Source organism: Schistocerca cancellata, chromosome 7 (genome assembly GCF_023864275.1).
Source record: "Schistocerca cancellata isolate TAMUIC-IGC-003103 chromosome 7, iqSchCanc2.1, whole genome shotgun sequence".
Taxonomy (NCBI): Eukaryota; Metazoa; Arthropoda; class Insecta; order Orthoptera; family Acrididae; genus Schistocerca; species Schistocerca cancellata.
The window spans coordinates 171,726,790-171,754,058 of NC_064632.1; the positions used below are offsets into that span (position 1 = coordinate 171,726,790).

General features: G+C 40.4%; 1 protein-coding gene across 1 annotated transcript in view; it reads left to right on the forward strand.

The window, feature by feature from the left end:
• LOC126092555 (BSD domain-containing protein 1-like) overlaps nt 1-27,269 on the forward strand; it is an 89,937-nt gene that overhangs the window by 11,814 nt on the left and 50,854 nt on the right. Inside the window, exon 3 of the mRNA XM_049908214.1 lies at nt 17,163-17,208. Within this exon, the coding sequence (XP_049764171.1) occupies nt 17,163-17,208 (46 nt within the window). The remainder of the gene's footprint in view (nt 1-17,162; nt 17,209-27,269) is intronic.

The window sequence follows — 27,269 nt, forward strand, 5'->3', positions numbered from 1 at the left end:
CATTTGTTTCAGAAATCAGTTATTTTAAGCAGTTTTAACAATTAGGTTAAAAAGTGCGGAAAAAAAAGATATAATCGTAAACTGATAGTTTCAGTGGTGACTGCCATCCTGAGCCAGCACAATGGCATGATGATGTCAGGTGCCATTGGGTACACGGCACGATCACTTCTGGTTTGAATATCCAGTAATTTTGCACCGCAGTGGTTACATTTCTGATGCATTATTAACGCCAAAGATTGTGTGTCATTGTTGATGTCTCTTTAACAATGTCTTTCAACAAGATAACACAAGATCTCGTGTTGGCCTTGCTGCCATTACCTATCCCAGTGCAGATGATATTAGACTTTTACCCTAGCCAGCACATTCTCCAAAGCTTTCACTCATTGATAACATCTGGTAATGGGCTTCAGAGAGACTGTCACACAACCATGTGGCAGCCTCTATGTTTGATGAACTCTGGCATAGCATTAATGCAACGTGGAATGACATACCCGTATAAGGTTCCAAGTAAATTTTAAATCAATACTCAGCTGAGTTAGAACCACTGTTTCTCCCAGAGGTGACAGGTCTGTTTAACAAATTTGCCGCCTGGTATACCTCAGACACAAAAACAAATGTAATAAAGTAGTCTCTCTATTATACTATATGTGCTCAGTAAGTAACATTTGGTGTATCCCCCATAGTGTTGCAAATTCAGTGGCCTGTAGTGTCTTAGGAGATCCTCCTGCTTTCCTCTTCAGTTTGGTATCAAGATTGTGATATGTTTTAGATGCCATTTTTCATGCATCATTTTGACATTTTGATACCATTGTGTTGTTTTCAGTATTTTTGTTTGAGTATCGGTTCTTATGTGCTTATTCCATAGAGTAGCTAGTTTGCCATCGAGTGCCTCTCAGTGTGCCAGATATGAGAACGTTCACCAGATATGGAGGGTAATAGGGAAATAAAATCAACAGTGAAGACCAAAATTGGCATCTGTTGCCCTGCTATGTTGGTTTACAGAAGATGAAAGGAAGAAAACCTTAAAAGACCATCATATGAACTGTTGGATTTTAAAATCTGTGCATATGTTCAAGACTTTTACTTGCATTAATTCTCACAGTGTCTCACATAAGGTACAACAGAGTGCAGAAGTGTTTTCATACAGCCTTTACTGAATTGATAAAGACCTCGCATTCATAATTGAAACAGATGTTGCACAGGGGCTGCTTGGATTTCAGTTCCAAAATCCAGCAGGAAAACAACTGTCCCATCTCAATTTAGTAATTGCATAATGACTTTTCTGACACTATGGATACAGAATCAGGTAGTGTTATGTGCTGCATGCTGTGTGATTTATCAAGATAGCAAAGAGATAATTCTTGCTGTATCATCTTAGGAACTGTGTTCACTTTAATGGAGAGAATCAATTATGATACCCTTCCTAAAATGGTTCCTCCTTTAGCATTTACTGTAATCCAACACTCATATGTTGCATAGGGAAGACCCCGAGCAGATGGTGAACTGTCACTTATTGTGGATACTGGAAAGGAATGAACTCGTCATTCTTTTCCAAAATGGGTTCAAGAAGTATCATTCCGTATGTTTTCCTCCTCCTCTCAAAGACAAATGAAAATGAATATTTGCTCAAGTGAGTGCCTAATTCATGTCAAAAGAAGCATCACTGGAAAAACAGTAAAGCAGATGCTACATTCAACCATGAAACTAAACACACTGTGTTGTACCATATCCAGGGAAGTTGTTACATGTTACAACAGAACATTTTCCTACATAGAAACCGCCCATTAGCTACAGCCTACGAAATTGACAAAACTTATTACCCTACATATTTACGCAGCTTCTCAGCTGAAGATTCTGTGGCAGGATGTCAGTTTTATTGAAATGCTTTATTGAAGAGAGATCATTGTACCACTGATTAGGAGACACTCTTAGGCAAATATAGAGAAGAATGGATGTATTGTAAATGTTACTCACCTTTACTGTGAACAGTATGAATGATTCAGTGAAAAGTGTTTGTGGACAGTTTTATAATTGACCCCTCTTTCTGCAGTCTTTCAGCCAAATGGTGTGTGTACATTCCTCATTTGATTTACTGCCCTTACATTGGTCATGTTTGCAGGTAAAATTACTGGGTTATAAGTTCCATGTGCTACGCAAAACAATTTTTTTCATATAGACCTAAACACATTTCAGCATCGTTGTGCTGTTGGCAGTGGGTTTTCAAATCTGCAAAATGTGAACATGTTTTAAGTGATAAATAATCCACAAAAATTAGGCCTAAACAGTTATTGTTTGATCTTGTCATCACCTTACTTTCACATTATAGGATTATGTGGGACCCACTGTACGGTACTTGATACATTAAAATTATGTCTGTCCTAATTTTAATGAGTGAGAACCATTTTTTAATGACACCATTCTCTATTTTTAACGAGTCAGTTTGGTTTCTGTGTTTTGTATTTGACAAAAGGCTTGCATGGCTATGACACTTGTGGAACCTTAAAATTAGAAAGCCTAAGACATTCATAGGTGAGTTATATCTGACATTTCAAGAAATGGAGAAACTGATCAAATAAAGATTTCTTAAAAAAAAAATCAAAATAAAGATTTATAATTTTCTAGAACACATACATTATAAAATATTAAAATGTGGTGACTAACTTCTGTTGCTAAGCAAAAGAACAAGTAAAGAGCAGAAGTTGCCGAAAGTTACATTTTGCTAACTAAACTTTGAACTTGCAAAAGTTTGAATGTGAGGAAACAAATGTAAGTAATAATCTATCACTCATCATAACATATGTCATCTTATTATAACGTATTGAAAACCATGCATCAAATGATGTCGAACTTTTTCCCGTATATTTTTCTTATATTCTCTGTGTGTTAGTGTCCTCCTTGTATAATGTTTTAATCTGCATTGAAATTATTGTTCTTCTTATACATGCGGCGTGATGTAATTGTGTATACTTGTGGGCCAACTACTGGCCTGTATGACAACTTTGTCCGTTGCAAGTACACGCAGCATGTTTAGATGTCATGCTACATGCTGAGTAGGACACAGTCAAATCAGACTCACTGGACACACAAACATTTCCCAGCTTTGATGAGTTACTTGGAATGGTGTTGTATATAATTGACTGTAATCTCATTAAGCTTAGTGTTGTAACTGCGACCAGGACGGTCGCGGGGTAGCAATGACGGGAAGTATGGCGGGACCCGCGGAGAGGCCCGCGAACAACAAGACTGAACAACAGAGTCACAAGGAAACAAAGGCGTCCACTTGTACACGAACCAGGAAGTAAGCAGTCTAGTGCAAAGCGAGGTGTAAACTGACATAAGCGAGATAAGACTGACTGGCTGAGTGAGAGGCCGGTGCTTAGTGCACTACCGGGGGTGCCACTATTGGCCGCTGGAACCATGTGTTCCACTGTGGCGCCCTCACACTAAAAGTGGGCCAGGAGGTGCGCTCTGCCACAGCTTACGGCGTGATGGTACAGAGACCTCTATGGGTCTTTGACGTCCATGACGTCTGGCGCGGATTCAAATTCTGCAGCGCGCGGTACCAGATTTGGTACATTTGTTTTCCTATATTATTGCAATTTTTATTTTAATAATAATTTTCCTTATGTAACATATTTGTGTCATTTTGCTTAGTCAACTGAAACTAGTCATCACATTTTAATATTTTATAATGTAAGCAGTGCAGACAATTATTACAAATAAAATTTTCTTGTAATTTTTTGACATATCCTGAAGTGACTCACTGGGAAGTCTGGGTTGCTGACATCTGATGAAGTGTTCGTGTGTGTGTATCATAAGGTAGTCAGCCAACCATCTGTAAAAAAGCATAATCACCATTTGCAGATTAGGCCTTAGGCTTGTTCTGACTGGACGACTGCTGCCTTAGAAGGCAGTACAACAGGACCGATCTGTAAGGTGCAGTCAAATGAAAATGAGATGATTGAAAAGGGTAAGTAAACTGTTTGGCTCTCCCACAAATCTTCCGTACAATCCCGATCTCTCCCCATACAATTTCCATATATAGAGCTGTTTGAAAAGAAGAAACAGATTTCAAACATTTATTGCTTACAAACTACAAAAAATAGAAACACAATTCCAACATTCTTGGAAAGAGGAAAGTTCAAACTTTCATGAATTTAATGCAAGCATCATGTGTTACACGACAAATATCAAAACAGTGGCTCATTTCCTGCCACATACGAAGCAGCTGGTCTCTCGTTATTGAATTCACATCTTCAACAATGTGATGTTGCAGATTTTCAAGAGTGTCAGGCATAGGGGGATAAAAACATGGTCTTTTACATAACGCATCAGATAAAAGCCACAAGATGTGAGTTCTGGAGATGTGAGAGACCACCAGCAATGAAGTTCACCTGTGTGACACCACTGAAGGATGTTGGATTGAAAGAGGAAAAGCAGAAGATGAACTTCATTGCAGTGGCCTCCCAGGTCTCCAGACCTCACACCTTGCGATTTTTTATCTGTCGCGTTACTTAAAAAGACCGTGTTTTTATCCCCTCTATGCCTGATACTGTTGAAAATCTGCAGCATTGCATCATTGCAGCTGTGAATTCAATAATGAGAGACCAGCTGCTTCGTGTGTGGCAGTAAATGAGCCATTATTTTGATATTTGTCATGTAACATATGCTCTCGTTGAATGCATAAAAGTTTGAACTTTTCTCTTTCCAGGTACATTGAAATGGTGTTTCTATCATTTGTAGTTTGGAATCAATAAATGTTTAAAATCTGTTCCTTCTTTTTGAATAGCACTGTATTTGGAGCCCTGAAGAAAGACATTTGTGGCATTAGATTTGCTTTGGGTGAAGTGGTGCACGCATGGTATTGTCGTGGTTCCATAGGCAACTGCAACCATTTTTCAATGAAGGCTTTGACTATCATGACTCACAATGGGATAAATGTATTACAGTTATGGCAATTACTTTAGAAATAATAAACCATTTACTTACATTTTTCCATCTTGTCTCGTTTTCATTTGACTGTCACTTATTTTTTTGAAATGTGCTTTGTGACCATAGTCTGTCCCCTTGAACAATTCCAATAAATTTTTGTTCTGACTTACATTAATCAAGTATAATTTTATAACTGTTAAGTAGAATTGCTGCTGCAATTGTAACAAATAAATCTAATAACAAGACAATTTATAAATGGTCTTTCTCTTTTATTGATTTATTCACTTAAACTAGCTTTGAATGTCTTGGATAACATTGTTATACGTTTCCTTATGCCCTTTCCTGACTTTTTGTGTCAGTTTATGGACTAAAAAATTGAGAATCATACTTCATGTAAATAAAGGTCGACTCAGTTATTTACCAGAAAAAAACTAACCAGCAGACACCTCCAAATGTTTTAAAATTCTTTAAATTCTTTAGTATGTAGAATTCACACCAAGGAGCCCCAGTACAAAAGAAATGCAGTGACAAAACACAGCAAGGAAGTTTACATGAAAAAGATAGCCTACTGCCCAGTATTTTGTATATTAAGTGTTGGAAAGAAAAGTACTAACTGAAAATTACATGTAGACCCTAATTGTTTTTCAAAGTATCGTTGGATGTGAGATCCGCCAGTTGTGCAAAACACCGTTTTTCTCAGTACTCAAACATGTTTCGGCACCACTGTGCCATCATCAGTGTTTTTTTTATATAATTCTGCAATGTGAACATTTTTGTTAAATGATAATAAAATTATGTGCATTTTTAGTTCAAATAACAGATCATTTCTTTTGTAAATATCTTTACATTTGGTGTCCATGAATTTTCTGGATCACTTGTGTGTTAATTACTACAGGTAGCCTGTCATCTGCAACCAAACGATGTTGAAGAGAAAATTTTTTGCTGGGAGTTAGCCTATCTTCTAGAATGTAATTCAGTTTTTCACGATGTTTTCGCGCCTATATTCATTTTTACTTATGTTTTTGTGTGGCAAGTACTTCCATTCTCCGCATAATGCTAAGGTTTTGTGATGCACATGTAACTATAACAAGTATTTTTCACAAATAATGTAGTAAAACACTTCACGAGAACACAGTGATTGTGGATTGTTATGTGTCCCAGCCCAGTCAGTGTTCATTTGTTCACCAGAGAGTTCGGCGCCAAGTTTGAATTTTGTTTGCATTTTACCTTTTATTTGTGTGTGTGTGTGTGTGTGTGTGTGTGTGTGTGTGTGTGTGTGTGTGTGTAGACTTAATCCATTTGTGCTGTTTTTATTCGTAAAGTTTCTTTAATGTGTTAAATAGTGTGCCCTTGCAGAGTGTAGTGTATAGTGTATTCCTTTAAGACCTGTTTTCCTTCTGCTATTTCGTTGCCCAGCCAGGCATTCCCCAGCAAGCTCGACAACAAATACAGGAACACCTTAATGAAGCTACTCTCAACATACAGTTTAATAAAAATTGCCTAGCTAATAATGTAATTCCAGATTATATTAAGAACTCTGTAAATTGCATGTCATCTGCACCAAAGAAAGTGAAAAAGAAAGTGGAGATTTTGTGGCTAAAGCAAGAAATTAGGGAATTATATGCTAAAAAACAGGCACTCAACACTGAACTTTACCAAACACATTTAGATTTGGCCAAAAAATTTTCAATACCAGCTCACTTTGAGGAAATAACAGAGAGAAGAGGCATATATTCAGAAAGTAACACAAGAAAAACGAGAGAAACACAAAAGAAAACTGAACACAATAATCAACAGCACAAACACACCCAGTAAAAATAGTCTCAACCAACAATACAAGTTCCATAACAGAAAAGTTAACCTAACTGACATACATCTTACCAAACAAGAAAAGAGCCTACTAGAAAAAGGGCCAAAACACAACATTAACGCACACATATCACACAAAACAGTAGAAAATCTCATAACGGAATCAGAACACATCATACAGGAACAAGAAAGACTGAGCACACCAAATTTTAATGCAAACTTGACAAGAGAATTAGTAGCTGCAGATATAACACAGATAATCAGAAAACACAAATCCACAATTATTTCTAATCAAAAAACATCAGAGGAAATCACAGCCAGCAAACTTAAACAAAAATTAAAACAGAACAATGCCATAGTAACAAGAGCAGACAAAGGGAATATTACTGTAATTATGGATGAAAAAGAAGACATAGAGAAAACACTAGATTTTCTCAAGACAACAATATCACAAAACTGATCAGTGACCCAACAACAAGATACCAGAAAAACACTCAACAGACACTGAGAAACATCAATAATACATTCTCAAAAGGCCAGGTAAAAAGGATGACACAGAAAAATCCAAAAGCACCCACCCTAAATGCCCTACCAAAGATTCACAAGGATAATATCCCATTAAGACCCGTCATTAACTTCCGAAATGCTACATCCTATCACCTAGCCCAACAAACACACACCCTACTGAAAAAACTATTCATGTTTGATAACAACAGGAATCTGGAAAACTCAAAGGAGTTAATAGACAGAATCAAGAACATACACATACTGGACACAGCAACCCCAAAATTTAATCGACAGGAAGAATATGTGATATGCAAATGATTAGCTTTTCAGAGCATTCACACAAGGTTGGTGCTGGTGGTGACACCTACAATATGCTGACATGAGGAATGTCTCCAACCAATTTCTCATACACAAACAGCAGTTGACCGGTGTTGCCTGGTGAAACATTGTGATGCCTCGTGTAAGGAGGAGAAATGCGTACCATTACGTTTCCGACTTTGATAAAGGTCGGATTGTAGCATATCGCGATTGTGGTTTATCGTATCGCGGCATTGCTGCTTGCGTTGGTCGAGATCCAATGACTGCTAGCAGAATATGGAATTGGTGGATTCAGGAGGGTAATACGGAATGCCGTGCTGGATCCCAATGGCCTCGTATCACTAGCAGTCGAGATGACAGGCATCTTATCCGCATGGCTGTAACGGATCGTGCAGCCCCGTGTCGATCCCTGAGTCAACAGATGGGGACGTTTGTTAGACAACAACCATTTGCACAAACAGTTTGATGATGTTTGCAGCAGCATGGACTATCAGCTCAGAGACCATGGCTGCAGTTACCCTTGACACTGCATCACAGACAGGAGTGCCTGCGATGGTGTACTCAGCGATGAACCTGGATGCACGAATGGCAAAACATCATTTTTTCGGATAAATCCAGGTTCTGTTTACAGCATCATCATGCTCAGATCCGTGTTTGGCGACATCGTGGTGAACGCACATTGGAAGCGTCTATTCGTCATCGCCCGTACTGGCGTATCACCCGGCGTGATGGTATGGGGTGCCATTGGTTACATGTCTTGGCCACCTCTTGTTCGCATTGACGGCACTTTGAACAGTGGACATTACATTTCAGATGTGTTACGACCTGTGGCTCTACCCTTCATTCGATCCCTGCGAAACCCTACATTGCAGCAGGATAATGCACGACCGCATGTTGCAGGTCTTGTATGGGCCTTTCTGGATACAGAAAATGTTCGGCTGCTGCCCTGGCCAGCACATTCTTCAGATCTCTCACCAATTGAAAACGTCTGGTCAGCGGTGGCCGAGCAACTGGCTCGTCACAATACACCAGTCACATGTCAGATCTAGTACAATATATTTGTCCAATGAATACCCGTGTATCATCTGCATTTCTTCTTGGTGTAGCAATTTTAATGGCCAGTAGTGTAACAACCATACTCAAGACCGTAACATCACAAAATTATTTTGTATTCAACAAAGAACTTTATTCTCAACACGAAGACTGCCAGTGGGATCACCAATCAGTGGCCTCCTAGCTAACAACCTGGAGAACTGGATCTTCAGACACATAATAAAACCAAAGAACTACAGAGTCATATATTGGTACCGTTATGTCGATGACATAATATGCCTGCTTGATGAACCACATACACACATAGAACAGCTACACAATGAAATAAATAACTTACATCCAAAAATTAACTTCACATTAGAAACAGAAACTAATAACACACTACACTTTCTAGATCTCACCATACAAAAAACAACAACACACACAACTTCACAATATTCAGGAAACCGACAACCACAAGCACTACCATTCACAACCTATCAAACCACCTATTGACACATAAGCATGCAAACTTCAGATTCGTGCTCCACAGATTAAACAGAACACCCATGAACAAACAGAACTACACACAAGAACTAAACACAATAAAACACACAGCAGTAGAAAATGGTTATACTACCCATATGGTAGACAAGTTAAATAAAAAAAATATGCAAACAGTACAAAAACGAACACACCACACACACAGAACTCCCCACCTAGCACAGAACAACACAAACAATGACTGCACACGAGACACAACAGTGCAACAACACACACACAAAATGAAATGGCACATACTCACCTACAGTAACAAGATTGTTTACAGGATAGACAACATATTAAAGAAACAGGGAATCCAGATAGGATACGGGATGGAGAACACAACACAGAAAAAGATCAGAACACAAGAAACACCCATGGATAAATTTAACAGATCAGGAATATATGAACTCACATGCAACACTTGCCAGTCAGTGTACATAGGACAAACATGCAGAAGCTTCAAAACAAGATATTCAGAACATATCAGAGCTTTAAAAAGCAATAGCTCCCATAGCACATTTGCTGACCACCTTGTAGCCAACAATCAGTACCCAACCACAATAGTAACAGACATAAGAATACTAAAATCCAGCCACAGCCTATACAGCAAACTGACCATTGAGGAAAACTTCCATATACAGAAGGCAATAGCAGAAGCAAAACAGGTCTTAAACAAATACACTACACTCTGAAAGGGCACGCTATTTAACACATTAAAGGAACTTTACAAATAAAAACACCACAAATGGATAAAGTCTACACACACACACACACACACACACACACACACACACACAAAGATAAAATGCAAACAAAATTCAAATTTTGCACCGAACTCTCTGGTGAACAAATGAACACTGACTGAGCTGGGACACATAACAAACCACAATCACACTGTGTTCTGGTGAAGTGAAAAGTGTTTTACAACATTATTTGTGAAAAATACTTGTTATAGTTACGTGTGTGTCACAACACCTCAGCATTATGTGGAGAATGAAAATACGTGCCACATGAAAACATAAGTAAAAATGAATATAGGTGCGAAAAACTGAATTACATTCTAGAAGATAGGTTAACTCCCAGCAAAAAATTTTCTCATCAACATCGTTTGGTTGCAGATGACAGACTACTGAGTACTGAGAAAAACGGTGTTTTGCATAACTGGGGGACCTCACATCCAACAATTTTAACTGCAAACATGGCCAATACAAGGAGCTGCAAATCAAAATGATGGATATTTCAAAATATTGTTTGCTGATGTACATGTGATACTGCTGTGAGCCGTGTTGCATACATTGTGGAGTAGCAGGTTTTCAATTGAAACTCCATCAGCAGCAAGTATTTGCTATCACATATTTATTATTTCTGGAAGATTATCGAAATTCCTTATGTTTGTAATATTTATATGTTCTGGAATAATAAATATTTGGATAAATATCAGCACTGTCCGTCCAGGAGCTCAATTCTATTCCATTTGTATTTGGTGTCACTAATAAATGTGCTGTCAGTGTCAAGTGTTGTACTTAGTTGAAGATCCTCCATTATAATTTGGAGTTAATTGCTATTGCAATGAGATATTGTTTGGTTCATATGCTGGGTACTTCACAATATCTACCTCACTGTGGGCCTAATTAGACTGTGTAAATGCCGACAGCGACTCAGGGAGAAAATGGAATACAGACAGTACATTATTCAAGAGGCCCGTATATTCAGGAGACCAGTAGATTCCAAGCCAGCAGTAAGTCAGCTGCACACTAGGCATCCATGAATATTTTCTGAAGATGCTGGGCGGGATCCAACAAAACAAGTGAAGGAATTCGACCGAGTTGCCAAATACAACACTTGGATGACATGATGTGTTTGGCAAATGTGTACTTTTACTTGGATGTCACAGCCCAGTACTGGCTTGAGAACAGTGATGAGAAGTTCAACAGCTGGGACAAATTCCAGGCAAAACTGAAGAAAACATTTGAGTGACAATCAACAGCAAGTCTGTTTAGCAGAAGGGTTGAAGAACACGGTCCAACATGATGGTGAAACAACACTGTCTTTCGTACTGACTGTTTCAGTCCTTTGCAACATTCTCAATCTGAATATGACAGAAGCCAATAGGATCACCATGTAGATGAAAGGAGTTGTAGAGCGCATGTACCAGGCTCTTCTGGTAAAGCGTGTCACAGCCACGGAACAATTCATCAAGTTGGACCAGTGCAGTGAGGAAATGCAACAGAAAAGAGTCCTGAATTTGGTCCCTACCGCAGTTGTGGAAGACCACTATTACTTCACCTTTTTCTTATGCCAGGTAGTAGGAGAAGAGCTGTAGCATTTTATGACAGCCAGACATGTTGAACCTTCTTCTTCTGTAGTGGTCAATCCAAGGATTGGTTTGCAACCGCTACAGTGGCAGCTTGTCTCCATTCTGTGTGTCTTTCATCTTTTCATTTCTTTATACGTGTTACATCCCACATCTTTAACGATTTGATCCATGTACCTCAGCCGTAGTCTTCCTCTTAGGTCTTTTTCCCTCGACATATCCCTCTATGATTGTGTTCAGGAGTCCTGTATGTCTTAATAGATGGCCTGTAAATTGCACTCTTCTATTAACAATGAAACTCCAGAAGCTTCTCTTCTCACCTGCTCTTTCCAGAACCACTTCGTTTGTGACCTTGTCGATACATTTTATTTTGAGCATGTGTCTGTAGCACCACATTTCGAAAGAATTTAGCTTCTGGTCTTCCTCTGTCCCAAGAGTCCATGTTTCGCACCTATATAATTTAAAAAATCACACACATATGATTTCAAAAATCATCTCCTGATTTCAAGGCTGATGCTCTTAGATGTTAAGATGTTTTTCTTCTTGTTAAAAGCAGCCTTTGCTTGAGCAATTCTACTTCTCACTTCTGCCTTGCTCCTTCCATCCCTGGTAATATTACTGCCCAGATAAGGAAATTTATCAACTTGTTCAAGCAGTTCATTCCCTACATGAACATGGATTTTCACTTGATCTTTTTTGTTGCATGCCATTACTTTTGATTTTGCTTTATTAATTCTCACATTATATTCTTCCCCCATAACTTTTATCTATTCTATTCAGTAGGACTACAAGTTTGTCTTCACTTTCAGCTAGGACAGCTATATCATCGGCATACCTTATCATATCTATTCGTTGGCCATGAATTACTACACCTGCCTGTGAATTTTCCCGTACTTTTTTCAGCACCTCTTCAATGTATAGGTTAAAGATAACGGGGGATAGTACGGAACCTTGTCGGACACCTTTCCGTATCTTCACCTCTTTTTGTTTCGTCCGTCCACAGATAACTGCTGTCTCGTTTTTGTACAGGTTCCATATAATTTTTCTATCTGTATAGTCTATTCCTGCTTCTTATCCCATTTAACATTATCAAAGGCTTTCTCTACATCTACGAAAGCTATGTACGTTGTCAGGTTCTTATCTAGTCGTTTCTCTATTATTTGTTTTAGAGCAAATATTGCTTCTCTAGTTCCTCTTATCTTTCCGGAATCCAAACTGGTCTTCTAATTTTCACATCTTGTAGCATTTGCCTTCTTTGGAATAGGGATCATAATGTTTTTCTCAAAGTCTGTAGGAATTTTACCCTGCTCGTACACGTTGATAACAAGATTATACAACTCCTGATTCAGTTTTGCTCCTCCAGATTTTAAAAGTTCAGTTTGGATATTGTCTATACCAGGCGATTTGTTGTTTTTCAATTTTTTCAGAGCTAGTTCAAACTCTTCCTTTAATATAGGTTCACCTATGTTGTGTGCATCTACTTCTGCTTCTTCTCCCATGATGTTTTCAGACAGTTTTGGTCCTCTGTACAGTTTTCCTATATATTGTTTCCATCTTCTTGCAACTTCATCATCGTCATCCAACATATTGCCATTTTCATCCATCGCAGCCCTACACTTGTTTCTTCTGTCTCCTAAGAAATGTCTCACACATTTATAGGCCTTGTCAATATTTCCCTTTCTCATGTTGTCCTCAACTGAAATACAGAGATCATCAATGTATTTTTCGCTTGCTTGTTTTGCCTCTCTGTTGATTCTGTTTTTCAGACTCTTGTATTTCTCTTGGTCTTCCCTCTTCACAGAATTTTTTAATTTCCTTCTTTCTTCCATCATATTTAGTAGGTCATGTTGAACCAAGTACACAATAAATAGCACCCATGAATGTAGAGCCCATACATAATAGAGGTCCTTAGCACCAATATCCAAGACCAGTCGATTGACCGTGTAGAATTGACTGGGCCAAATTGGACTTGTCAAACAACCCCAACACCTGATCAACATAGGTAGAGCCAACTCCTCTGCCTATTGTAACACCTGCAGAAAGACACACATTTGGAGGATGAAGGACAACACACTGGTTCCTTTTCACTGTGGATGCCGTGGACATGTCCACTACTGCTGAGAGAAAAGAAGTGTGTTCAGTGGCTTACACCACAAAATGACAAGCAACAAAACAGTTGTATTCATCCCAGTCAACTGAAGACAATTATAGTTTATCTATGGGTCAAAGCTTATCACCATACTTTGCATAATGTCACACCTGAATATGCCATTGTCATTCCCAGACACCCCACACAGGTATCAGCTTCTCAGCTAAGCACTGAATTCAGGAAAACTAAGCAAGGCCACCATCTAAGGAGGTGAGGGCACCAGTGGCGAAAATTCTCCATGGATGATAGTTATCAAGATGGCAGTAAGTCTCATTGGTGGCCAACTTGATCAGGTGCTAGTTGACTCAGGGGCGTCTTTTTCTGTAATGTCAATGTCAAATGCTTGTTTTCCCCAGCTGAAGAAGACTGTGTTTCATAATGTGAAAGTGACTGTACTGAAGGTCACAAATGGGAAATAATCCAGTCAACAGGAACATGTATTGGAAGAATAATTGCCAGTGAGAGAATATGATCCTTTAAATTTGTTGCACTTAATGGAACATGGCAGTGTTGAGGACATCATTCCTTGAATGGTTTTGTAAGTGCTACTTCTCTGGAGAATGGAAAAGTTGTTGATGTTGAGTGCTTATCTAAGTACTGCCCCACTTGCCATGGTAACACTGAAGGACACATTGAACATCAGTGTTCTAAGAATTATGATGGTTACATTGGAGGTGTGAAGTGTGATGGGGCTCTAACAATATTTCAGAGGTCAGTGCCTATTTATAATGTTAGATATATGAAGTACCTAGGTGATGGGGACTCTAAAGCGTTCAATAAAATTAATGAGTTCAATGGTGATACCTTGGGAGCAAAACTAGAGTGTTGTGGACATGTGCAAAAGAGGAGGGCTGCTAGATTGAGGAAGCTACGAAGAGAAATGAAAGGAAAATTGCTGTCTGATGGAAAATCTCTGTTTGTTGAGGCAGATTGATAGAAACTGAAATAGACCCCCTTCAGAGTTATTATGGACTGGCCGTTAGATGAACTGCACCTCTGATGATGTTACAGCAATGAGAAAAGCTGTATGGGCCACCTAGTTTCATAAGTTGTCCACAGATGACCATCCTGTTCACGGACTTTGCCCTAAAGGAGCAGATTCTTGGTGTGGTTACCAAGTTTGTTTGTTTAGATTCTTATACGTAGCCCTTTGCTTCTTGACTTCCAAGGCACAACCAAACCATAACACCCAACAAACAAATGCTCCACCATGGTGGGTGGAGTGGTTTATTCGCCTTGCCATTGTCCAGAGCTGACGTGACTTAAACTTCATCTGCACATTCAAGAAATAAGAGAGCATACAGTGGGATGTTCTACACTTAACAAGTACCTGAACTATCTTTTCAGTTCTCATGAACATCTTTTGTCAGCCTAAGAGGATAAAAGTGGAACATGTTATTCCGAAGGATCCCATTTTACACCATAACAGTCAGGTCTTTCTTTTTATTTCTTTACATTCGTTTACTGCTCAGAGACCGTATCACTAGTGGAGACTTGTTTTCACGCTTAACAAAACCCATACAAATATTCTGTTATCAATAATGATATATACATTTAGGTGTTTAACTTGCTAGACACTTAGGTGCTCCATAATAGCACTGAAGTTGGTAGGCATGAACAGCTGTTTCAAATTCTGATATGTCTTTGATTGTTCTATGTTGTATTTGAACAATGGACATGCGTATCCTAGGTTAATCTTGCATGAATGTGTACATTAATATGACACATGTTGTCCTTGTATTAAGTTGACAAATTTGATATTGTAAAATGATACTTGGACAAATAAATTACTAAAACTAATACATGACTCTCAATTCCCTGACCTTTGCCATTTCATGCAGCTAGTTCCAGTCGTTGCTGCCAGTAAAGGTATATCAGACATGCAGTACATTTCGTACTGGTAATCACCTCATGATGTCCAATTTTTCAGAGATTTAACGATTGCTTCTAGCTCTCTCATATTTTGTTTATGTATGTTGTTGTTTGCTGGACAAGTGTATGTATTGTATGTATGCATCATTATTTAATGGTGCAAAATTCCCATGTACCCTGTTAATAACTGATTCTAAATATTTACGAGAGTAATCCCAAAAGTAAGGTCTCCTATTTTTTATAAGTACAGAACTCTGTCTTTGTGGCAGTTGGTCACACTGTTATGAAGAGTGCTTCACACTCTGTGTGTAAAAATGCGCACGCCGCATGAGGCTCTAAGTCTTGGCTTGGCAGCCTTTGAGAGATGAGCTCCTGTTGGATGTTATACCAAGTGCGAATTGTGCGCAGTTATTCGGTTTTTGAACACAAAGGGCACTGTGCCAATTGAAATCCATCTCCAATTGATGGAAGTGTATGGTGAGTCATGCATGGATGTCAAAAATGTTCATAAGTGGTGTAGAGAATTTGCAGCTGGTCGGACCAAAATTCACGATGAACAAAGGAGTGGAAGACTGCCAGTTTCTGAGGAGACAGTGTTGAAGGTTGAGCAAAGCATGTGTGAAGATCGGCGGATCACCCTGGATGATCTCTGCACGTTGGTTCCTGAGGTTTCCCAAAGCACTGCTCACAGAATTTTAACAGAAATATTGAACTACCGGAAGGTGTGCGCAAGATGGGTGCCACGTATGCTGACTGAGGACCACATGCAGCAACGAGTGGATGCTTCTCATGCATTTCTTCACTGCCTTGCAGCTGAACCGGACGGCTTTCTGGACTCAATTGTCATGGGTGTCGAAACCTGGGCATTCCAGTTTACCACTAAGACCTAGCAACAATCACGCCAGTTCATAACTTTCTGAACAGCATGGCGGCAAGCTGGTATGACATGGGCATACAAAAACTGCCACAGCATCTACAAAAATGCATCTACAGAAATGGTATTACGTCGAAAAATTGCTAAATGTTCAAGCTGTAAACTGATGTAAACCATTGTAGAAGTAAACAGGTCTATGTACTTATAAAAAAATAGAAGACCTTACTTTTGGGATTACCCTCGTATCAGATATTTTACACACTAGTGTGATGGGATGTTCTTTATGGCTTTTGTGCTATTTGTGACCGGAACAGGAAAAGGGAGGAGTGACGGTGATACACCAATTGCCTACACCACAAACTATAAAGTTGCTTGCGGCATCAAGACATACATGTGTCTCAGTTTCCCTGATCTGAAGTTGGAAGCACATGTTTACACTCCTTGAGAATAAAATCAGTCACACACATGAAAAATGTTTGAAGAAGACAGCTCTTTAAATAATATTGTTGTAGGTGGTCCACACTTGTATTTCTCCAATGTGTCAATCAGCTCATCCAGTCAGTAATTTATGGACTTGTAATTTGCTGTAGAATCTGTATCATGATTGTCATTGTAATGAAATTTGCAGTATGTGTGTTTATGACTTGCAAACAACTTTTGAACATTCACATAGTACTACCTAAACTAAGAATGTGTTGGATGTGGAAAACCTTGGATTTCATTTTACTTTCTGTGTGCTGTCTAAAAATTTGGATGTATCACTTGTGAACTGAGTTCTTTAGATATAAATATTTTGTTTTCTTTTCTAGGGGTGGAAACTGGTGGGATTCTTGGTATAATGCGGCTAAATCTAAGGTTTGTACATTATACAGTTTCTCTCATCAGTGTGACCCTGGATAAAAGTGTTTTTTCATGTACTACTGCACATGTTTTAAAAATAATAAATTTTGATTCGCGTAAAATACAAACTCACTTAAAATCACTATCACACTCCCATTTTCATTCAGTTTCACTTATACCCAGTCTATAAGAATGTAAAATGTCAACTACGTTAATGTGAAATTCCACTCACGTTAGCCCTCAGCACAGTCTCTTGTCTTTGCTAAGAGCAAATCATGAAAGTAATGGGATTCCATGTGTTATCCAATTCATATCTGCTGTCCTGGTTTATAAGGTTTTCTGGCATGCCTGTTTCCACATGTTAGTTAATAATGGAACCCCAAACTATTGTGACAGTAGTCAAAATTTTTATTTTATCATATTCTGTTGCATACCCAGTGGCTATACACATCTATAACAGATAGTCACAAAAGGCAAGTGCTTATCTGTGTTCTGTGCAATATTCTTGCACAGTGCATGTGATCTGATCTGTACAAACCATACCGCATTTTTTGTTTTGAACGGCCAGTGTCAGTTGGTCACAGCCAGTGTGCTCCCTGCCGCCGTGGGATAAGCAGCTGCCAGCAGAAAGTCGTATACTCCTAGCTCACTCATTTGTTATATAATTTAATTCTTAATTTATTTGCGTGTTTTTGGTACTTGCATTGTTTAATTCATAAATTTCGGGCGTATTATAGTATTTGAGAGTTGTAGCATCACATTTTAGTTCCTGAATAGTGTAAAATCGCGTAGTCTCCTTCCGCCGCCAAGCAGTGTGTCAGCATTGCGCAAATAGCAGCATTACTGCATTTACTAGGCAATCTTGTATTTTAATAACCGTTTAAATTTTGTGTCGATTTGTTTGTGCTCTCTGTAGATTAATTCAGACGTTCTTTGTACAACAGTTTTTAGCATGGATAAGGACTGCAACTGCTGTGTTCGGATGCAGGCTGAGTTGGCATCCCTTCGCTCCCAGCTTCAGGCAGTGTTGGCTTCGGTCACACAGCTTGAGGCTGTTGCCAGTGGGCATCACTGTGGGGGTCCGGATGGGGGTTTGTTGGGTCGGCCAGCTCGTCCCACGCATCCCCCGATCGGACTACAACTGTGGCTGCCCGGGATACTGCCCACATTGAGGCTGATCCCTCACCTGTGGTAGAGTGGGAGATCGTCTCGAGGTGTGGCAGGGGGCGAAAGACATTCCGGAGGGCTGAACGGAAGGCCTCTCCAGTTTGTCTGATGAACCAGTTTCAGGCTCTGTCTCCGGCTGATACTGATCTTCGGCCGGAGATGGCTGCTTGTCCTGTTCCAGAGGTTGCCCCTCAGTCTGCAAGATCCGGGCAGTCGCAGAGTGTGGGCTTACTGGTAGTTGGGAGCTCCAACGTCAGGCGCGTAATGGGGCCCCTTAGGGATATGGCAGCAAGAGAGGGGAAGAAAACCAATGTGCACTCCGTGTGCATACCAGGGGGGAGTCATTCCAGATGTGGAAAGGGTCCTTCCGGATGCCATGAAGGGTACAGGGTGCACCCATCTGCAGGTGGTCGCTCATGTCGGCACCAATGATGTGTGTCACTATGGATCGGAGGAAATCCTCTCTGGCTTCCGACGGCTGTCTGATTTGGTGAAGACTGCCAGTCTCGCTAGCGGGATGAAAGCAGAGCTCACCATCTGCAGCATCGTTGACAGGCCTGACTGCGGACCTTTGGTACAGAGCCGAGTGGAGGGTCTGAATCAGAGGCTGAGACGGTTCTGCGACCGTGTGGGCTGCAGATTCCTCAACTTGCGCCATAGGGTGGTGGGGTTTCGGGTTCCTCTGGATAGGTCAGGAGTCCACTACACGCAGCAAGCAGCTACACGGCTAGCAGGGGTTGTGTGGTGTGGACTGGGCGGTTTTTTAGGTTAGATGGCCTTGGGCAAATACAGAAAGGGCAACAGCCTCAAAGGGTGCGGGGCAAAGTCAGGACATGCGGGAACCAAGCAGCAATCGGTATTGTAATTGTAAACTGTCGAAGCTGCTTTGGTAAAGTACTGGAACTTCAAGCGCTGATAGAAAGCACTGAAGCCGAAATCGTTATAGGTACAGAAAGCTGGCTGAAGCCAGAGATCAATTCAGCCGAAATTTTTACAAAGGCACAGACGGTGTTTGGAAAGGATAGATTGCATGCAACCGGTGGTGGCGTGTTTGTCGCTGTTAGTAGTAGTTTATCCTGTAGTGAAGTAGAAATGGATAGTTTCTGTGAAATATTATGGGTGGAGGTTACACTCAACAACCGAGCTAGGTTAATAATTGGCTCCTTTTACCGACCTCCCGACTCAGCAGCATTAGTGGCAGAACAACTGAGAGAAAATTTGGAATACATTTCACATAAATTTTCTCAGCTTATTATTGTCTTAGGTGGAGATTTCAATTTACCAGATATAGACTGGGACACTCAGATGTTTAGAACGGGTGGTAGGGAGAAAGCATCGAGTGACATTATACTGAGTGCACTATCCGAAAATTACCTCGAGCAATTAAACAGAGAACTGACTCTTGGAGATAACACCTTGGACCTACTGATAACAAACAGACCCGGACTTTTCAACTCTGTAAGTCAGCATCCCTGAATATGGAATTTAATAGGAATATAAAAAAAGGGAGAAAGGTTTATCTGTTTAGCAAGAGTAATAGAAGGCAGATTTCAGACTACTTAACAGATCAGAACGAAAATTTCTGTTCTGACACTGACAGTGTTGAGTGTTTATGGAAAAAGTTTAAGGCAATTGTAAAATGCGTTTTAGACAGGTACGTGCCGAGTAAAACTGTGAGGGACGGGGAAAAACCCACCGTGGTTCAACAACAAAGTTAGGAAACTACTGCGAAAGCAAAGAGAGCTGCACTCCAAGTTTAAACGCAGCCAAAACCTCTCAGACAAACAGAACCTAAACGATGTCAAATTTAGCGTAAGGAGGGCTATGCGTGAAGCGTTCAGTGAATTCGAAAGTAAAATTCTATGTACCGACTTGACAGAAAATCCTAGGATGTTCTGGTCTTACGTTAAATCAGTAAGTGGCTCGAAACAGCATATCCAGACACTCCGGGATGATGATGGCATTGAAACAGAGGATGTCACGCGTAAAGCTGAAATACTAAACACCTTTTTCCAAATCTGTTTCACAGAGGAAGACTGCACTGCAGTTCCGTCTCTAAATCCTCGCACAAACTAAAAAATGGCTGACATCGAAATAAGTGTCCAAGGAATAGAAAAGCAACTGGAATCACTCAACAGAGGAAAGTCCACTGGACCTGACGGGATACCAATTCGATTCTACACAGGGTATGCGAAAGAACTTGGCCCCCTTCTAACAGCCGTGTACCGCAAGTCTCTAGAGGAACGGAAGGTTCCAAATGATTGGAAAAGAGCACAGGTAGTCCCAGTCTTCAAGAAGGGTCGTCGAGCAGATGCGCGAAACTATAGACCTATATCTCTGACGTCGATCTGTTGTAGAATTTTAGAACATGTTTTTTGCTTGAGTATCATGTCGTTTTTGGAAACCCAGAATCTACTCTGTAGGAATCAACATGGATTCCGGAAACAGCGATCGTGTGAGACCCAACTCGCTTTATTTGTTCATGAGACCCAGAAAATATTAGATACAGGCTCCCAGGTAGATGCTATTTTCCTTGACTTCCGGAAGGCGTTCGATACAGTTCCGCACTGTCGCCTGATAAACAAAGTAAGAGCCTACGGAATATCAGACCAGCTGTGTGGCTGGATTGAAGAGTTTTTAGCAAACAGAACACAGCATGTTGTTATCAATGGAGAGACGTCTACAGACGTTAAAGTAACTTCTGGCGTGCCGCAGGGGAGTGTTATGGGACCATTGCTTTTCACAATATATACAAATGACCTAGTAGATAGTGTCGGAAGTTCCATGCGGCTTTTTGCGGATGATGCTGTATTATACAGAAAAGTTGCAGCATTAGAAAATTGTAGCGAAATGCAGGAAGATCTGCAGCGGATAGGCACTTGGTGCAGGGAGTGGCAACTGACCCTTAACTTAGACAAATGTAATGTATTGCGAATACATAGAAAGAAGGATCCTTTATTGTATGATTATATGATAGCGGAACAAACACTGGTAGCAGTTACTTCTGTAAAATATCTGGGAGTATGCGTGCGGAACGATTTGAAGTGGAATGATCATATAAAATTAATTGTTGGTAAGGCGGGCACCAGGTTGAGATTCATTGGGAGAGTCCTTAGAAAATGTAGTCCACCAACAAAGGAGGTGGCTTACAAAACACTCATTCGACCTATACTTGAGTATTGCTCATCAGTGTGGGATCCGTACCAGATCGGGTTGATGGAGAAGATAGAGAAGATCCCTAAGAAGAACGGCGCGTTTTGTCACAGGGTTATTTGGTAACCATGATAGCGTTACGGAGATATTTAGCAAACTCAAATGGCAGACTCTGCAAGAGAGGCGCTCTGCATCGCGGTGTAGCTTGCTCGCCAGGTTTCGAGAGGGTGCGTTTCTGGATGAGGTATCGAATATATTGCTTCCCCCTACTTATACCTCCCGAGGAGATCACGAATGTAAAATTAGAGAGATTCGAGCGCGCACGGAGGCTTTCAGACAGTCGTTCTTCCCACGAACCATACGCGACTGGAACAGAAAAGGGAGGTAATGACAGTGGCACGTAAAGTGCCCTCTGCCACACACCGTTGTGTGGCTTGCGGAGTATAAATGTAGATGTAGATGTAGACATTGGCAAGGCATTTTGTAGACTTCATTTTTCCCCAATAATAAATCATCTTTCACCAATCCAAGGCAATTTGCAACCGTAGTTGGTGGATGGGAAACCACTTTAAATTTTTGGAAGATGGTGCTTATCTTGATCAAGAAGTTATCACCACACAGAAGGAAAGCTGTGGTTATTGTTGGTATATTCTCCTAATGAGTGTTGAGTTGTGTTGCAACAAAATGTCCATTAATTTGGCCTTTTTCACGGGGCTACACTAGGAAGGCATTTTAGCTGGTTCCATGGTTCTTTTCTCAAAATCCTCCATAAAAAAAGTTGGTCACTTAGGAAGAAATAGGACTTTCCATGATAACCTTGTCATTTTGTTCAAAAATACCTTAGCAAATAGAAGATAGGGTGAGGTAAGAGCATTCTGGAATAAGGTTATAAGTTCTGCCTGAAATTTATTGCTGATCAGTGCCAAAAACTCTCAGTGGGGTCCTTCTAAAAAGCGAGACCACACCAAACTGCACAGGGCCCCTGTGAGTGCAACCCACCAGAGAGCTGAGTCTGACATTTCTGTCACAGGAGGCATTGCTCACTATCAGTGTGATCGACCTTAAAATTATGATCCCAGTGCATGTGCCAGCTTGCATAGCACACTAACAAATTGTACGAGACGAATGGTTGATGGCAGTCTTTGATGGCTGGCCTGAAGGTGAAGATGTCTGCAAGTGTCCAGATGAAATATTGTGTGTGATAGTAGACAATGACTGGTTGCAATCTCTGGACATTATCAAACTTTGTCATTATTAAAATGAACTGCTACAATTCTAATTGAGCTGTAGAATAAAAGCTATAATAATAATAATGTTAATAATAATAATAATAATAATAATAATAATAATAATGCAGGGAAGTGTGATTGACTGATCACTTACAATTATCACTAATTTAGGGAGAAGTCAGGCATGTCACAAAATCTTGAAGGTCGGACCACAGTAATCTCATTGTCTATAGAAACAGAGGACAGATCAGTTGGTTAACAAACACCTGCCCTCTGGTCTCAGTGTAAAATACATTCCATGAAAAGTGGCATACTCAAGTTTGTACTCACAAGTGCCACAAACTGGAGAATGCTCCCACCAAAGGAGGAAACCACATGTAACTGTACTGTGTCTTAATCGTAGAAAAGCAGTTTATTTTACCAGCTGCAGTTTCATGTACACCACTTTTAGCCCCTTTTCATACCACCACTGCTTGACCTGTATATCAACAGTGGGGATATAACACATATTGGGATGGCGTATTGAGCTATAGGACTTCTTTCTTGCCTACCATATCTGCTACTTCATTTTCCTGAATTGAGAGAAGAGTCATAGAGAAGGTTATTCAGTGATAATACCAGTATTTGAACAGGTTTTAAAATGCAATGTTCATCCTGTTTCTCTAATCCAGTTGATTGGTATTTAGCTTACTTAATATGATATCTGTGAAAGTTAACATATAAAATAGGCTGGGGTTATACGTACAATGACTGTGGCTTTCGATAAGCCATTGGTGGTACACTGCCTTACCAAGACAAGTGGTGTTATGTCTGGGTGAACTTTTATATGCCTAGCTGCTGGTAAAAACACCATGATATCCTGTTCTATACATAAAAAACATTTCCAAAGAGTTAGGTATCTTGTCTGGGAACAGTAATATCTGTTCAACAGAAAGGGGTTTCAGGTAGCTCACTGTGATCTTCAGAATAATATGCCAGTAACAGGAGAGTTAAATGACTCAGTTTGTATTCTTGATAATTGAGAGGAGAGTAATTTTGAAAAGGTGTCACCCAACATGTACAATGGAATCTGGCCAGCACTTGAGGAATGAAACACTATTGTGGAAGCAATCACACCAGGCTACATGCACATACTGTCAACAAATTATGACTATAGTCCGATTAAAATTACATGGAAGTTGACAACTATCAGCTTGCCATTACAGTGTTGCCACATCCACTGATGGCTACCACTCAGTTATACACACACACACACACACACACACACACACACACACACACACACACACACACACACACACGGTGGTTCACTTAACAAATGTTGTTAATAACATGGAGCAGTGTTAGAAGCGGCTGCAGTGAAGTATGACAGAATGGGAGACACTCAGTCGACAGATGATTTTAAGTGACCGATGACTGAACTGCAGCAGATGACGTGTTTTTCAGCCATATAACCACAATCTCATGATGTGCAACATATCTAAGAAAACAGCAATTAACAGTCTGAGGCAGAACTAAAATCATGATCACTTTGTTCACAGCACTTAAGCCTAACATCTACAAACAAACTCAAGACAGAAAATTGCCAGTTTCAGTGGTAAAAGCAAACTGTGATTTCTCATTGTCATTGGTTACCTGAAGCGATCCTCACACTGGCTACACAGGCTGCCGTGTTGCCAGCCGATGAACAACCTGGTTGATACTTGGTTGCAGATTATAGGCAATACAAACAGATTCCAAACGAAAAAAAGAATGGTAGGAAGGAAAAGTAAGAGCAAATGAAAAGTCAGTATGATGATGAAAATGATGTGGTAATGGATTACAAAAAAAATACATTTAAACCAATTAATTGAATAAAAATAATAGTCAAAATCTTTTGATTAGCTTTAGAAGAATAAAAATTTCACAGCATTTGACAAGATTCAAACATATGACCTTCCACACATCGGGTTAACACACTACCCACTGTGTTATGCCACTACATGGCAAATCGTTGTTGTATTTGATTCAGTCACAATCATTAGTTGCAGACTTCAAAAATCTGGCTTCTCACAGTGTCATGTGAAGTTTATCTAATGTAAGCTGATCTCTGTGATTATCTTAACTGTACATGTGATGCTGAATCCCGTATTGTGTGGAAGGATCCAGTAGTGTTTGGCTAATGCTGTGTATGAAACTTGTATATTTCGTTAACGTGTGTGTGTGTGTGTGTGTGTGTGTGTGTGTGTGTGTGTGTGTGTGTGTGTGAGAGAGAGAGAGAGAGAGAGAGAGAGATATGAAATAAAAGGGCCACACCCAGGATTCCAGATCCAAACACATGAAAAAGAAATCTGGACAAGGAACTGGAAGTGAATTGACTAATTGTTGTCGCAGTTTGCAACTGCACCTGTTCGGGACTGACTCTGGTTGGAAAAAACCATCTGTTGTTGTTGTTGTTGTTGTTTTCTGCAGTAGCCACCAGAAAGATCGCGGGAGGCGCACATTGGCACGGCCGCAAGTAAAGTCCCGTCCACCAGAGGGCACGCGAGAATTCGGCCGCGCCGTCTGCCTGCGGAACAACAACTACTCAGGCAGCACGGGCCGTGCCCAGTCAGTTTCACATTGGGCATGCCTAGCAGACAGTTCCCGGTCTACACTACGTGAAGTGCGACGGACAATGTGAATCGTGTTAATACATAATTGGTGACAAGTAGGGTCATTGTTTCACGTGTTGTGTTGTTGTTCTGATTTCGCAGCCTGTCCACGGCATGGAGGTTTTAGTGCGGGTTTTGGTTGAGCAGCAGACGGAGCTTTTGGCAACCATGAACCAAGCACTTCAGCGTTGCTCTCTACGCAGTCTGCTCCAGTGCTGTTCCCTCTTCCCTTTCCCCTGTATGACGAGACGGCGGAGGATTGGGACATCGTAAGATGATCCCTGACAGCTTGCAGCACTGTTTCCATCTTTCAACTGCAAAGTGATATGGCTGCAGGCTAAAACAGAAGCCATCTGCAGAGCTGTAACAACACTGAGGTGTTGCCATAGAGGTGTTTACAAAATATTATGTTACTGGTTGAGGTAGCAGCTCAAGCTACCATTTCCTGCTCACTGCAGCCATCAGGGATCAACTTATACTGACACAACCATAGCAGCCCACTATCGTGTCCCCGCCACATCCCTGCATGCTCCCACAGAAGGCAACACAACAGCATTTTCCCACACCCGTACCCTTGTATCACCCCCCCCCCCCCCCCCTCCAAGCATCATCTGCACCCTCACTACCTACTCCACCTGAGACAGGTGTTTACTACACCCTCTATGTAGTGAATACCAACTTCTCTTATTTCGTATTATTTCTTTCATGTTAGTCTTACTTCACCCAAGATTTTTCAATGTTACAATTTATAATTAGTTACAGGGGAAATTTTAATGATAAAAACAAATTATGGTTGTCCTTACACATCTAGCCCCTTCGCTGTTCCCATTCCTGCACTACACAGCCCTCTATTCCATTAACGCACCCCCAGCCTTTTTACTTCTCTCCTTTTAGCTACTTCCCCCCCCCCCCCCCCTCATGGCACTGCACCCTCTGTCCAACCCCCCAACTGCATCTACACCCAGATGCCCTACCCTCACTCCACCTCATCCCTGTATGCTCCCACCCCTACTCTGTTATCCTTCCCTCTCCCCACCCCAGCGTTCTCCTTATCACCATTCAGTTGCTTCTCCCATCATGCGCTGCTGCTGCTTGCAGTCACATCTCAGCAGTTGGAGGCTGTGGTCATGTATGTGTGAGTTAGGTTTTTCATTTGCAATTGCTTTGAATATGCGTGTGTGGGTGTGTGTTTGTATTTTGTCTATTTCAGATGAAGGTCTTTATGGTTGAAAGCTTACTTTCTGACAGTCTTTTTGTTGTGCTTATCTGTGACTCAGCATATCCACTATAGGCCTATGGTGAATAGCAACTATCCTTTCCTTAATATTGTCATATTCCATCCTGGATTTTCCATTGTTAGATTCAGCTAGTAACAGTGAATATAGTGCTTGAAAATCAAAAGAGGAGGAGTTAGAAAAGGTCTGGAGACACTGGAAGATTTCAGCTGAATTACATCATGGTCAGAATGAGATTTCAAAATCAGGTATCAGATTGTAGGCATCCACAGCAGCAGATATAGACTCTGATCACAATTTAGTAATGCTGAAGAGTAGACAAAAATTTATGATAATCGTCCAGAAGAATCAATGTGGAACGAAATTGGATACTTAAGTGCTGAGGAATGATGAGATTTATTGTTAAGTCCTGTAAGGAGCATGCAGAAATACTGCATAAAGCTGACAAACAAATATTTAGCAGACACCTCTTCAGAGGTCTTGCAATTATCACGTATTAACTCCCTAATGATATCTGTGGTTCATAATGAGTGAATTGATGAATCATGCAATTCATATCCATAATAATAAAAGTAAAGAATTTTCAAGAAGACGATGCATGTCGGTCTAGGGTTCAGAATAAAGTTATATATTATGGTGTGAAAGTCTGTTATATGTTG